Source organism: Thunnus albacares, chromosome 19, assembly GCF_914725855.1.
Source record: "Thunnus albacares chromosome 19, fThuAlb1.1, whole genome shotgun sequence".
Classification (NCBI taxonomy): Eukaryota; Metazoa; Chordata; class Actinopteri; order Scombriformes; family Scombridae; genus Thunnus; species Thunnus albacares.
This window is the reverse complement of record NC_058124.1, coordinates 30,306,946-30,323,058: the sequence shown is the minus strand read 5'-3', so window position 1 is coordinate 30,323,058 and position 16,113 is coordinate 30,306,946. Positions and strand designations below refer to the sequence as shown.

The window sequence follows — 16,113 nt, the reverse complement described above, 5'->3', positions numbered from 1 at the left end:
TCTCAGGGCACGTTTCACATAGAGCAAGTCTAGACTGAACTCTTTAATTTACAGAGACTCAACATTCCTCCATGAGCAGCAGCAGGAAAAACTCCCCTTTAATGGGAAGAAACCTCAAGCAGAACCGGACTCTAGGTGGCGCCATCTGCCTCGACCAGTTGGGTTGAGAGAGAAAGAAGGACGGAGAGAGACACAGAGAAGCACAATAACAACAATACTAACAATAACAATAATAATAATAGAGATATGACTAGCAATAACAAATAGTAGCAATAGCCGGGGATGGACACCAACAGGACCATCCCTGCACCGCCCCCGTGGTGAAGGCTCACAGCTTGGAACTCGGAGTTTCCTTCGAGATGAGGAAGCACAAAAAGCTCCAGGGAAGAAGCCAAGTTAGTGACATGCATTAATGGTACATGAATACATACAGATGGAGAGGAGGAAGAGGAGCTCAACTTATTTATGTAATCTTGTGCTACTCTCTCAGCAGATCCCTGTTCAGATTTCTTCCTCAGTTGTTGCTGTATATTTTCTTCTAAAATTGGTTTCATTGTGCTCCCAACAATCCTGCAGGATGGCCTCAGCAGGGTGTGAACTATTATGACCCTGCAGATTACCCAGTATGCGAGCATAAGTTTCACTCTTCTTATCCTTAAAGGCAGTTGCCCCATTTCAACTTGTATGGCAGCTACTGGAGATGATCTAAATGCTCCACTGTGTACTCTTAGTCCTTGTGCCTGCTCCACATCCAGTTTATTAAGGTGATTGCAAACCAACTTAAATCATCTGGCAATGTTGTCCACAATGTTTCTCAAGAGATGAGATGTCTAAAGTTTTTTTTTGTTTTTAGAGACTCTACAGATAGGTGAGCGTCTGCCTGACTCTCTCTCAGCTGACAGTGGATCAGTGTCTCTCACTGATCCTTTCTGGTATTTCTGTAATTCTTGCTGCTGATGGAGATCTGACAGCTGAGACTTATTACTCTGCTGGCAGCCGAGCGTCAGATCAGTTCTCCTCGCAGGAATCCAGGACAGCGAGCTAATAACAGTCTGAAGTTTTCAGAGTAATGAAACATCCCGACGTCTTTGTGTGGTAATCCTGTCTGATCATGCGACTCGTGTAGAAGAATAAGACCAGCATGACCTTGAAGCAGGTTGACCTTTGACCTCAGAATACAGGTGAGCAGAGAGATGATCATCTGAAGGGCTGCAACTCATTACTCAATGGTATTGATTCGTCTGCAGACTAATTGATTAGTCGAAGGTGACGTCAAACAGTCCAAAACCCAAAATATTCAGTTTACTAAGCAGAAACATTAGAGAGGATGGAGGGGGATTTTGATTAAATAATTTCAAGTACTAATTTGTTTTCTGTTGATTAAACAACCAATCATCGCAGCTCTAGTGATCGCTACTGGTGTCTATTGATTCTTTTCAATGCAGGATTTTCTTATTATTAGTTCTTGTGTTGTTTTCGTTTCATGCAAAGTTGTTAGACGACTTTCTCAACATCCTGCAGAGAGCTAACATTTGACTGCAGACTACACTGAAAGTAAGGACGCAACAAACTTGAAATATTCATAAATATGCACTGGAAGACATGGAAGACCACAACTCCTCCAGAGCTTGAAAGAAGTATAATGAACAGAATTTTTTTGCAGCATAGTGACAAGTAACTTAACTGTCAGTCCAGAGCAACAGGAGTCACCAGCTGATCAGTGTCTTCAACATTAAAACACTTGGTCTGGACAAACACCACACATTAGAGCAGGTGTGTTGTGCTAATGTTATTTCATTAGCTGTGGTCTGTTAGCCAAAACAAATCCATGGTTAACCTGACTGCTTTGTGTTAAACTGAAACAGCTTCATTTTACAAATCTAACTTTTCAACAGGCCTTGACGTTACAGATTTAGCTTCGTCTCCTCTGTGTTCATCCGTCATGTGAGAGCACTGTAACGTGTTTACTTTGTTTTTATTTTCCTTCATCCACCTGTAACGTTACCCACCTGGATGTAGAGGTCGTCATTTAGCAGCTACCACTGACATCATGCGCTTAAATACTGTATTAAGTGTTTTAAGTGTTGCATATGTATTTGCACAATGCTGACAGATCATTTTGTGAGAAAAGAAAAGTTAATTAAAAAAGGAATCACTCAGTAAAAGTAATGTTATCCAAAGTAGTGCATGTATCTAAATCCTGGTGCCTTTCTTCAGCTTAGTTTTACTCGTCACTGGTGATGCCTGCTAATGAGTCCAGTCTCCCATCATCCCAGGTCTCACTGTGCCAAGTAAGATTTGTATTTATTATTGTTATTTGCTTTTGTTTTTGTTCTCATTATTCTTTCTTTCTTTCTTATTCTTATTTTTCTCCAGTAGAAGTGTTCATGCAGCAACGACGATGGGTTGCAGTTCCACCACTCAGGCACATAAAATGACACTCATTGACCTGAAGGTGATGCTGTCACATTATCTCATCATTTTAATCTCTCAATTCATCTGCATCTTTGCTCTAACATTTTTAGAGCAGAAGGCTCTAAAAACTTCAATTTGTGTGACTTTTTCCTCAATTTTCTTAAAATCTTATTTTTGAGAACTTGTCAGAAACCAGTAGGCCGATCGTCTTGCAACTGGTCAGGGTCAGGGTTAGGGTCAGGGTCAGGGTCAGGTTTAGGGTTAGGGTCAGGGTCAGGGTCAGGGTCAGGGTCAGGTTTAGGGTTAGGGTCAGGGTCAGGGTCAGGGTCAGGGTTAGGGTCAGGGTCAGGGTTAGGGTCAGGGTCAGGGTCAGGGTCAGGGTCAGGGTCAGGTTTAGGGTTAGGGTCAGGGTCAGGGTCAGGGTCAGGTTTAGGGTTAGGGTTAGGGTCAGGGTCAGGGTCAGGGTTAGGGTTAGGGTCAGGGTCAGGGTCAGGGTCAGGTTTAGGGTTAGGGTTAGGGTCAGGGTCAGGGTCAGGGTCAGGGTTAGGGTTAGGGTCAGGGATCTACAGATGTCATCTATCTAAGTTTTTTAGGAACTTTCAATACGTCAATCCATTTTGAAATTATACATTTTTAAACCTGCGTCTTTAAGTTCTATTTTACATAAACTCTCAAAATTGGCTTCAGCTATTGTAACCAAACTTAATGTTAATGTTTGGATGCTGGTCCAAGCTTTACTACACACTGCTGGGATATTCTGCCACAAACACAAAAACTTTATATCTCGTAATTGCCTACGTGGATTAGTACGAAATTTGGTTTGCAGGATTTAGAGTGATGACTCAGTCAATGCATAAAATTTGGTATTGATTGATTAAAGTGGGCGTGGCTTATTACAACAAATCTAAATTTCTAAACACTTCACATTCCAAACTTCAAAACATCAAAATAAATCACCTGTACGTCCGACAGAGCTGAACTGTTCTCAGCAAATCCACCGAATCTAACCCTAACCCCTAACCCCTAACCCCTAACCCTAAATCCACCGAATCTAACCCTAACCCCTAACCCTAAATCCACCGAATCTAACCCCTAACCCCTAACCCCTAACCCTAAATCCACCGAATCTAACCCTAACCCCTAACCCTAAATCCACCAAATCTAACCCCTAACCCCTAACCCCTAACCCCTAACCCTAAATCCACCGAATCTAACCCCTAACCCTACAGAGCTGAACTGTTCTCAGCAAATCCACCGAATTTTGACAAAAGTTTGTCTCACTGCAACCTGTTCAGAGGTCTGTTGCTGTATTTCTCAGAATATTCAAAATCAATTAACATTCTCTAATGTTCTCTAATGTTCTCTAACACTTTAACGTTCTCTAACACTCTAACGTTCTCTAACACTCTAACGTTCTCTAACGTTCTCTAATGTTCTCTAATACTCCAACGTTCTCCAACATTCTCTAACACTCTAATGTTCTCTAGCACTCTGATGTTCTCTAACATTCCTAACACTCTCTATCATTCTCTACTGTTTTTTGTTCCACATTAACCTACTATAGTTGTTTGCTGTAGTTTCGGGTGTTCTCTGCTGGTCTTTACCAGTGTGTTCCAGTCTGTGGAAGTGCTCAGAAGGTTCTAGTGGTTCTGGTGTAATAAACACTTCAGATATAATACATCTGATGTTCTGTGTGCAGGTGTGTCGGTTCTCCAGCGGGACGCCCTCAGACAGACGGAGGATTAACGTCTGGAAGCTCTATAAACATGTAAATCTGACCTTACAAGGTTTCAAAGCAGTGCTGCTTTAAAAAGCTTCTTCAGCCGTTCAGTCGATTCTCCGTTTACACAGAAAGACGTTTTCAGACAGAAGAGGCTTTGATACTGAAATACCAGCCAACCCCCCCAAAACCCCGTCAGCCCACCACTGCCATTATCACTGTGTGTGTGTGTGTGTGTGTGTGTGTGTGTGTGACAGAGAGAGAGGGGGATCTCCAGGGATAGAAGCCATTCTACCTTTCTATTGCAACACACACGCACACCTGTACACCTACTTGTATCTGTGTGTGTCTGTGTGTGTCTGTGTGTGTGTGTGTGTGTGTCTGTGTGTGTGCATGCATGTAACAGAGTTAGAAATAACCTCAATTATGAATTTCTACAAAATTGATATGCTTGTCTTACATGTATGTGGTGGAGCTGCATAGATAGCATTCCTCTCTGCGAGGTGGATACACGTGAGCAATGCTGCAACCAATATTTCTATGTTTAATGCTTTAAATTTGTTTTTGTAACAGTCAGTAGCAGCATTTTGACTGTAAGCACTAGTAGCATTTATGTGTAGGAATAGTAACTTTATCTATGAGTGGCACTTTCAGTAGCATGTTGAGCTAATGCTGGCCAGCTAGCCGTGAACTTGTTGGCCATAATATTTTACAGTAATTATTTTAGATAGTAATCTTTCCACTCTTTGTTACACAGATCTGAATGCTTGCAGTTGCATGACACACTGTTGATGGAGACTATGTGTTGCTGATTTTTGAACCAGATAGGCTTTTGTTAAATGTGAGTTTCACACATTGTTGTTGTTGGTGCATTACTATCGTGAAGTAGTAGAAACGATTGCATGATTGACCAACAAAAACATGGTCTGAAGTCAATGGCGCAGTATTTCACTGTTATTCACTGTTACAGTAATATGCGCCTGCATAGGCAGCTGCACAACAAGCGTACACTCTGCACACACAGATGAGCAGCACTGCAAAAACATGCAAAAGATTACAAATAAAATGATTACAATGTGGAAGATTATTACTCTGTACATCTACATATTTTAAAAAATACATGTCATAATCGTTAGTCATAATATTTATCAGAATTAACTAATCACAGTAATGATTAATGAATTTTTCTAATTATATGACCAAATCATAGCAATACATGTAGGTATTTAAACAGACCGGTCAGGTTGAGGGTGTCTGTCAAGACCCAGCAAACAGATATCAACAACGGATCAGACATGGATCGACTGTCCTGCTGCATCGATACATGATGACATGAGGAAATAATTGAGGTGAAAACAATGATTAAACTAAAGAAGGAAATAAATCTGAACAGCTTCTAGCTGCTGCCAGCAGCAGGATCAGCACCTTGGAGAGCTGATCAAGTCCTTATAACTGTGTATGATGATTTTTTACATGACTAAAATTAATTATTTAATCTTTGAATAATATTTAACAAATATTCTTTAACATTTTTGAGATTACAATGATCAGCAATTAAACCCTGCTGATTTAACTATTACTCCATGACTGAACAAAACCATTTTAGGGTGAACCAAAACTGTAATAAAAAAATAAACCTTGTCAAAAAAAAAAAAGAAGTTTGTCTGATTGCTTTTTTTGCGTGTTACGCCCAAAACACACCCATGATTAATGAGATGATCAAGACTAAGTACAACCCTCTTGAGCCATGCACCTGGTGTTAAGACCATTTTTTCTGCCATTAAACTAGCAAAAGTGAATTTGGACAAACCCTAAATGCATTTGCGCCATGTGCTTCAGATCGTGTGCTTAGATAGTTAAAATAGGGCGCTTTATGTTGGTTTTTCATTTAATTTGTCACTATATATATATAAGTAATCAAGTTAGTATGGTCCGGGTATCATTGGATAATTTGTAATTCATTTGTAATTCTGGTAAATCTGTTATTTGTTTCAAAACAAAAAACAAAAAAACGTTTTTAGTGTCAGAATCAAATAATGAAAAACCAGTCAAACGCGGCCCGTTTCTGGTTTTTGGATTGAATATCCAGCAAGTCTGCGGACATTCAGCCAATTCGTTGGTCACAAGTTTTTTCCTTTTTTCATTTTAAACCAAAAACGAAAAACGATATCATGTGATCTATTCCTTTTTAGATTCCAAATGAAAAAACCAGAAAACCAAATTCAAAAGGCCGTTCAATTTTGGTACAATTTCAGTGTGACTTCAATACATGACAAATAAATACAATACAAGTGTTAATCTACTGATAATAAAATAAAGAGATGTTAATGGGGATAATACAAGACAGAGTGGTTATGGCTTAGTAGCTGATACCCCATACTTCTGCAGCACCCTACACAGGGTACCCTGAAGGACACAGTCATAAGCCTTCTCCATGTCCACATAGCACATGTAGACTGGATGTGCAAACTCCCATGACCCCTCAAGTATCCCTGCTAGGGTAAAGAGCCTGTCCACTCTTCATGACCAGGACAGAATCCACATTATTCCTCTTGAATCTGAAGTTCGACAATTGGCCGGAGCCTCTTTTTCCGTACCCTGGCATCAGCTTTCCCCGAGAAGCTGCACAATGTGATCCCTCGATAGTTGGAGTATACCCTCCGGTCCCCCTTTTTAAAAATGTGAACCACCACCCCAGTCTGCCAGTCCACAGGCCCCGTGCCCGACCTCCATGTGACACAGAAGAGACGCATCAGCCAAGACAACCCAACAATGGCCAGAGCCTTCACTTCACCGGGCGAATCTCATCCATACCTGGTGCCTTGCCACTGAGGAGTTCTCTTCCTGAGTCTCCTGAAGCAACAGACTGGTCCTGGAGGGCCAAAAGGCCGATAGCTTTGTTGGTTGCTGAAGCAAAAACCCGGGTGTGGGAGGAGTTCGGGGAGACCATGGAGAAGAACCCTCAAAGAAGTTCTGTCTAACCATCAGATGACTCTGGAAGGTAAAGCTGGTTCTAACCCAGGCTGTTCTCAGGAGGGGAGAACTGCTGACCTTGACTGGGGACATCATCAGGCAACCTCTTACAGATCCCTGACAGAGTTCTCTGTTGAGTCACATTTACCAGAGACAGGAAAAAGTTGTTAGGGTGAATGAGCGAAGGTGCAAACCTGACAGCCAGTGCTGTATATTTACCAGGAAAGTTTGTGTAGAGACTCGAGACTACTGGAGAATTTTGTGGCTAAAGGAGTTGCCAAACGGTATCTTTTAATAGTTTAAGGTTGAACACCACAGAATGTCTTTCTGTGGTTTGTCAGGCAGAGACTTCTAACTGCTGAGATTTCATATAATGTAATATAAATATTGAACATTAAATATACTGTTATATAAATATGAAATACAATGTAATATACATATGAACTATAATGTAATATACATTTGAAATACAATAAAATAGAAATATAACTATACAATAAAAAAATATAATATATATTTAACATCTTGAAAAGTGTGTGTGCCCACTTCATGTATGTAAATAGGGACACAATATTCAGAATATACTAAAAACATATATTTAATATAAGTAATAAGTAAAGTAAAAGTAATATACTGTAATATGAATATGAAATATACTGTCATAGGGACATATATGAGACAATGAGGACTGATGTTCATCTCTGAGAGGCTTCATAACCTCAGGTTCTGGTCTGGTTGTATTCTTTGGTGGTTTAGGTTCCAGGTGAAGCCTCATTGTTCTGCTCTGATTGTTCTACAGGTTCTATCAGAGGGATCTGAGACTGGAGGATCCAGTGTTCTGATGTAACATGACCTGCTGCTAATGTAATGACTGTGTTGGAGGGGGATTCCCTGAACTGTGAGGACGTCAGGAAATTCCACAAAGACGGGACCTGTGTGTGTGTGTGTGTGTGTGTGTGTGTGTGTGTGCGTGTGTGTGTGTGTGTGTTGGACACTTACATTGGAGGACATTGTTATAGCATGAGGACATTAATATGAGGATGGACAGTGAGGATGATTTCATGAAGTTAGAACATATTTTTTACGTCTTTTGTCTTCAGACTTAAGACTTGTTCTGTCAGTGAGCTCTTCATAACTATAGGTGATGAAAACAACACTAACAACATATTAACATGTTAACAGCATGTTAACAACATATTAACAGCCTGTTAATACAATATTAACAACATTTTAACAGCACATTAACAACATATTAAAAGCATAAAGGAACAAAATGCTAATCAGGTGAATTAGGGTGACTTTACGTTTGGGTCCTCAGAGGTACAGAGATGAGTCTTTCTCACCTCCTCCTGCTGCACATTAATACAGAAACCTGATACACACACACACACACACACACACACACACACACACACACTCCTGGTGGCATTTAGGCAGGTATATAAACCGCGGTGCCAGCAGCTCAGAGCCAGACGAGTACTGCAACTCACCTGTCTGCCTGTGTGTTTACCTGAGTGTCCACCTGTCGTACTGATCCAGGGACCTGTCTGACCTCACAGCACCATCATGCTCTCCAGGTACGTCCATCCTTCTCTGTTTCCTTCTGTTCAACCTGACGTCCCACAATGCAGCGCTCCACAGAAAGAAACAGAAACATCCGTGAAGCTTTGAAAATGTTTTTGTTTGATGTTTGAGAAGTTTTTAATCTGATTTCAGTGTTTGTTTAATTTCCTGTTTGTTACATAAGTTCATTACTTACTCTGTGTGTGTGTGTGTGTGTGTGTGTGTGTGTCTGTGTGTGTGTGTGTGTGTGTGTGTGTGTGTGTGTGTGTGTGTGTGTGTAATAGTTTGTTGAGTCATCTTCAGCTCAGTGTGATGAACGTCAGCAGTATTTAGTAAATCTGGATCTAAATGCAATAATTATACTTTATATGTGAAATGTTTGATAATTCCAGTTTGTGTAATTTGTATTTTTGAGACTGAATCAAAATAATGAAACAAATAAACATTCAGAATAAACATTCATGTGACATCTCAGTCACATTCAAAGAGATCAGATTGAATTTTAAAACTTGTAGTAATTCTTAAATAAAACATACATTATGTATTCAGATGTTTTATTTTGTTTAATCAAATGCATCCAAATAAATAAAATCAGTTCCTCAAAAACAGAAGGGACTGGAGCACACTGATTAATTTGATGGTACACTTCAGGTGTGCTGTCTTCATACTGAGAAGAACCTGATTCAGCTGCTTTCTGTTGGAAGATCTATGGAGTACTCTGTTTCCTGTCAGAAACATGATCACAGCTGATGTTTGAAATGTTTCATATTTTGTCAGTACTGAACTTCTAGAGTAAAGTGCTGTCAGCGCCCCCTGCAGGCTACAGAGTTCATTACAGCCACAGCATCAACAAGCAAATATGACTTTTAGAGTTGAAGACTTTTCCTCTCGCACCACCCTCAGTACAGATTTTGCATTTTTAACTAAAGCTTCCATGTGTCATTAATACAAATTATCAATAAGAGGAAGCAGTGGAGCTCTGTATGGTGACTCTGAAAGGACACAAAGGCTCTCAGACTGAAGGCAGTGTTTGTGTTGCAGGAATGTTGTTCTTCTGTTCTCTCTGTTCGCCCTGCTGGTGGAGGGAGACCTCGACTCCAATGGTGAGAAAGTAATCTGATTGTAATAACCTAATTAAGGCAATTCGGAGTAAAACTGCTCTGATAACAATAATCTGATTTAAACTAACCTGATTAAAACTAATCTGATAAAAGGACAAGTGTGTGGAATTTAGTGGCACCTAACTGAACGGACTTGACAGAAAAATCGATCATGACACCCAAGTTTCAGGCAGACTTTGTGGGCATGAGTTGGGTTGATTCAAGCTGGATGCTGATCTGTTGTTGTATGAAGGGACTGGCTGGGATAACAAGGAGCTCAGTCTTAGAGAGGTTAAGTTGAAGGTGGCGTTCCTTCATCCATGCTGATATATCGGCAAGGCATGACGAGATGTGAGCCGAGACTATGAGGAGAGAGTCTTCTGGCAGGAATGACAGGAAGAGCTGGATATCATCAGCATAGCAATGGTATGAGAAACCATGGGAGGGGATGACTGCATCAAGTGAGGTTGTGTACATTGAGAAATAGGACATGATCCCGAGATACCAAGCTCAGTGAGTGTGGAGAGGAGGATTTGGTGGTTAACTGTGTCTAAGGCAGCTGACAGATCCAGCAGCAATAGAGCTGAGGACTGACCAGCAGCTCTAGCTGAACCCACAGTAGTGCAGTCTCGGTAGAGTGACCTTAGAATGAACTTTTATATCTACAGAGGGAGCAGGTCCTCCTCCATGGTGGCAGCCATGTTGTTTCTACAGTAGCCCAGAATGGACAAACCTAACACTGACTCTAGAGAGGGCCTTTTGCATTTTTTGCAAGTTTTGCAGCCACCACAGGTTGTCCTACACACTTGGAAGGTGGGGGGGGGGTTTCCAGGTGGTTGCAATCTGCAACCTCACCGCTAGATGCCACTAAACCCTACATGCTGGTCCTTTAATCTATCCTGATTCAAACTAGTCCGATTAAAAATAATCTGATTAGAGTTAATAATTAAACATTATGCCGATTAATATCTCTTCTGTCTGAAATAATAACATCTGTTTTGACAGACAGATAATCAGATTACATCACAGTTTGATTGACAGGTTAACCTGACTGATGAATCAGTGTTTAATTAAACTGTTTTGTTGTTGCAGATGCTGGAATACAAGCCATGTCCACTGGTAAATCACTTATCTATCTCTCATCACTGACAGATATACTGTAGCTGTCTCCCTGTCTCACCTGTCTGTCCTCTCACCTGGCTCATCTCTGTCTCTCACTTTTAGATAAAGATTCCACATCTGATGAAGCTCCAACAGGTGAGTCACAAACCTGAATGACTCATAATGAAAATAAAATAAAATATTTCAGCATGGTTCTGAGTTAAAAAATGTTTAATATGACCATGATATCACTTCAGTTACTGTTCAGTTGAATATTTGAAGATATTCTGACTGAACTGTATTGTTGTTGTTTCAGAGAGTATGAACGCCGTCTCTCCTGATCAGACTGGTAAGACTTCACATCCAAAACTGATGGTTTCATCAGGCTACAGGGAGGAAAGTTTAAACAGAACCTTACAAAATATAACTATTTATACTTAATCTGCAAGCGTGTGTACTGTATATACATATATATTAATATATATAATTTTATATATATTAATATATATAAATATAATATATTTTTTTTTATATATATTAAGTTTTTAAAATTTTTACTAGATTCTACATTGTACAACAATACTGAAGACAAAAATTATAAAATAACACGTGGAATCAAAAAACTGTTAAACAAACCAAAATATGTTACATATTTTAGATTCCTCAGAGTAGCCACAGTTTTGCACACTGTTGATAACATCTGAACCAGCTTCATTGTCACATGAAATGCTTTTCCAACAGTGTTGAGGGAGTTCCCACATATGCTGACAGTTTTTCCTTCACTCTGCAGTCCAACTCATCCCAAATCAAACCATCTCTGTTGGGTTTAGGTTGGGTGATTGTGGAGGCCAGGTCATGTGATGCAGCACTCCATCACTCTGCTTCTTGGTCAAACAGTCTTACAGAGCCTGGAGGTGTGTTTTGGGTCCTTGTCCTGTTGAAAAACTAATGATGGTCCCACTAAGTTCAAACCAGATGGGATGGCATGTCACTGCAGGATGTTGTGGCAGCCATATCGGTTAAGTGTGCCTTGAATTCTGAATAAATCTCCAACAGTGTCACCAGCAAACCCTCTAATGTCCAGTCCTTGTGTTTCTCCTCCTCTTATTGGTCTCTCTCAGTCATGGTTTCCTTGTAGCAGTTTAACTATGAAGTCCTGAATCACACAGTTTCCTCCAAACAGTTGATGTTGAGATGTGTCTGCTACTAGAACTCCGTGAAGCATTGATGTTGGATCTAATCTGAGGTGTTAATTGGTGATATCTGAGGCTGGTAACTCTAACCCTAACCCTAACCCAAGCTCAGACAGGTAGAGTCTGATCCTCCTGATGTTGCACAGGACAAACCGATACGACTGAGTGACTGAGGCCACATGAACCTTAAAGGTTAGTTGGTCATCGATCATGACACCCAAGTTTCAGGCAGACTTTGTGGGCATGAGTTTGGTTGATTCAAGCTGGATGCTGATCTGTTGTTGTATGGAGGGACTGGCTGGGATGACAAGGAGCTCAGTCTTAGAGAGGTTGAGTTGAAGGTGGCGGTCTTTCATTGGCAAGGCATGACAAGATCCAAGACAAGACTGTGTGGTCTTCCAGCGGGAACGACAGGAAGAGCTGGGTATCATCAGCATAGGAATGGTATGAGGAACCATGGAAACAGATGATTGCACCAAGTGAGGTTGTGTATATTGAGAGAAGAAGCGGACCGAGCACTGACCCATGAGGAACCCCTGTGGATAAGCTTTGCGGTTTGGACACTTATCCCTCCAAGATACTCTAAAATATCTCCCTGAGAGGTAGGACATGAACCAGCGGAGGGCAGATCCTGAGATGCCAAGTTCAGTGAGTGTGGAGAGGAGGATTTGGTGGTTCTTGTAGATAATACCAAAAAAAGTGTAACATCCAAACAAAAGTGCATCTGGAGAAATCTGCTCACAAGGAAAAGCTGCTGTAACTGGTGAGCTAAGATTACCCAGTTCTTAATCATACCTTTTATATAATCATAATATGTTGTCCATCATTACCAATCATCTAATATAATGTCACAGAATTCAATTTAAAAAACTTTATTATTCCTCAAAAGGCAATTTTAGGCAAATGAAACAGAAACACGCGATTCACAAAAAAAGTGATCCAAATAATAATAATAATAATAATAATAATAATAATGCAAATTGTAAAACACTGAAATACTTGATACTACTACTACTACTACTACTACTACTACTAATAATAATAATAATAATAATAATAATAATAATAATAATAATACTCAATCTGTATTTGGTCAAATATATCCAACAATACTGAGACACATTATGTTAAAGGATAAATCATTTTTATTTTGTGTCTGTAGCTGCATTTCAGAATATTTAAAGTCCAATTAAATGTGACAAATAGTTTTTTTTTGTCTGAGTAAAAGTTTAACTTGTGCCTCAAGTCTAAAATTTCATATACATTGATAAATACAGGCTCTGAAGTTCTTTCCTCTGCAGAAATACAGCAGAGAAATGTTCAGATATTTAGTAAAGTTCACAGTAAATATCCAGCTGCTGTCTGTCTCTTTAGAGTTCAGTCAGTCTCAGTAGAATCAGGTCGTTTTGTGTTAGTGTGCCATCTTGTGGTCCTCTTGATGAATAGAGACATGATGTTATAGGAAATCACAGATGTTGATCACATCAATGATGCTGTGTTGTATTTGAGTCCCTGTAAACCATGAGAGTGTGACAGTGAGCCAGCATGTGCCATTCGACCTCCATTCATTGGAGGGATAAATGTCTATTAAACAATCTTAAGTAAAAACCTCCACATGATAAAACTTCAATCTCAGATCTAATGAACATTTGCATCTTTTATTTCCTCTGTTGTCCAGATGGATTATATTATTACTGATCACACTAACCTTTGTTTTTACTGATTGTTTTCAGATGAATCCCAGTATTACGGAGGAGGACCTTCAGGTAGGCACATGATGATGATGATATCTGACATCAGATCCGTCAGAGCTGTAAAACTGCTTCTGTTCCAGTTTGTTTACCTGCTGCTGCCGTAACTCAGCCGACCTGCTCACCTGTTTCCTGTATGTGTGACATTTATAACGATAACAATGAAATCCTGTTGATGTGTTTCAGACGTCAGCAGCACCAGCGCAGAGACAGCAGACAGTGAGATGACAACAAACATTCATCCATTTATCATTCATTCATCTATAAATCTACTCATCTATTCATCTATAAATCTACTCATCCATTCATCTATAAATCTACTCATCTATTCATCTATAAATCTACTCATCCATTCATCTATAAATCTACTCATCCATTCATCTATAAATCTACTCATCTATTCATCTATAAATCTACTCATCCATTCATCTATAAATCTACTCATCCATTCATCTATAAATCTACTCATCTATTCATCTATAAATCTACTCATCCATTCATCTATAAATCTACTCATCCATTCATCTATAAATCTACTCATCTATAAATCTACTCATCCATTCATCTATAAATCTACTCATCCATTCATCTATAAATCTACTCATCTATAAATCTACTCATCCATTCATCTATAAATCTACTCATCCATTCATCTATAAATCTATTCATCTATTCATCTATAAATCTACTCATCCATTCATCTATAAATCTATTCATCCATTCATCTATAAATCTACTCACCTATAAATCTATTCATGCATTCATCTATAAATCTACTCATAATAATATAAATAATTTCAGTCATTCACTTAATTTTTAATGTCGTATCTACCTGCAGCCGTGGCAGCCAATCAGGTGACAGCAGCAGGTACGTCCTGTTTTCTTCTTCTGCATCTGAATATTAAACTGATTCAGTCTGTTTGTGTTTTACAAAAAAATCCTGTTTATTATTCCAGAAGCTGTCACTACAAACAGCATTGAAGAAGAAGATGGTGAGAAAGAAACTACTAAACATGATCATTATACCACGTTTATACTATAAATATAATCATTATACCACGTTTATACTATAAATATGATCATTATACTACGTTTATACTATAAATATAATCATTATACCAAGTTTATACTATAAATATGATCATTATACTACATTTATACTATAAATATGATCATTATACTACATTTATACTGTAAATATAATCATTATACCACATTTATACTATATATGATCATTATACTACATTTATACTGTAAATATAATCATTATACCACATTTGTACTATAAATATAATCATTATACTATGTTTATACTATAAATATAATCATTATACTATGTTTATACTATAAATATGATCATTATACCACGTTTATACTATATATATGATCATTATACTACATTTATACTGTAAATATAGTCATTATACCACGTTTATACTATAAATATGATCATTATACCACGTTTATACTATAAATATAATCATTATACCACGTTTATACTATATATATGATCATTATACCACGTTTATACTATAAATATAATCATTATACCACGTTTATACTATATATATGATCATTATACTATGTTTATACTATAAATATAATCATTATACTACATTTATACTATATATATGATCATTATACTATGTTTATACTATAAATATAATCATTATACTACATTTATACTATATATATGATCATTATACTATGTTTATACTATATATATGATCATTATACTATGTTTATACTATATATATGATCATTATACTACATTTATACTATATATATGATCATTATACTATGTTTATACTATAAATATAATCATTATACTACATTTATACTATATATATGATCATTATACTATGTTTATACTATATATATGATCATTATACTATGTTTATACTATATATATGATCATTATACTATGTTTATACTATATATATGATCATTATACTATGTTTATACTATATATATGATCATTATACTACATTTATACTATATATATGATCATTATACTACGTTTATACTATATATATGATCATTATACTATGTTTATACTATATATATGATCATTATACTACATTTATACTATATATATGATCATTATACTATGTTTATACTATAAATATAATCATTATACTACATTTATACTATATATATGATCATTATACTATGTTTATACTATATATATGATCATTATACTATGTTTATACTATATATATGATCATTATACTACATTTATACAATATATATGATCATTATACTATGTTTATACTATATGTATGATCATTATACTA

General features: G+C 37.7%; 1 protein-coding gene across 2 annotated transcripts in view; it reads left to right on the top strand.

The window, feature by feature from the left end:
* Positions 1–7,916: 7,916 nt before the first annotated feature.
* Positions 7,917–16,113, top strand: part of si:ch211-133n4.6 (uncharacterized protein LOC797776 homolog) — a 9,190-nt gene continuing 993 nt past the window's right edge. For both annotated transcript variants that reach the window (XM_044335991.1, XM_044335990.1), the window contains exons 1-9: positions 7,917–8,685; positions 9,713–9,774; positions 10,864–10,890; positions 10,996–11,028; positions 11,189–11,221; positions 13,799–13,831; positions 14,003–14,035; positions 14,655–14,684; positions 14,773–14,808. In XM_044335991.1, coding sequence (XP_044191926.1) covers positions 8,675–8,685; positions 9,713–9,774; positions 10,864–10,890; positions 10,996–11,028; positions 11,189–11,221; positions 13,799–13,831; positions 14,003–14,035; positions 14,655–14,684; positions 14,773–14,808 — 298 coding nt within the window. In that variant the 5' untranslated portion in view covers positions 7,917–8,674. The remainder of the gene's footprint in view (positions 8,686–9,712; positions 9,775–10,863; positions 10,891–10,995; positions 11,029–11,188; positions 11,222–13,798; positions 13,832–14,002; positions 14,036–14,654; positions 14,685–14,772; positions 14,809–16,113) is intronic.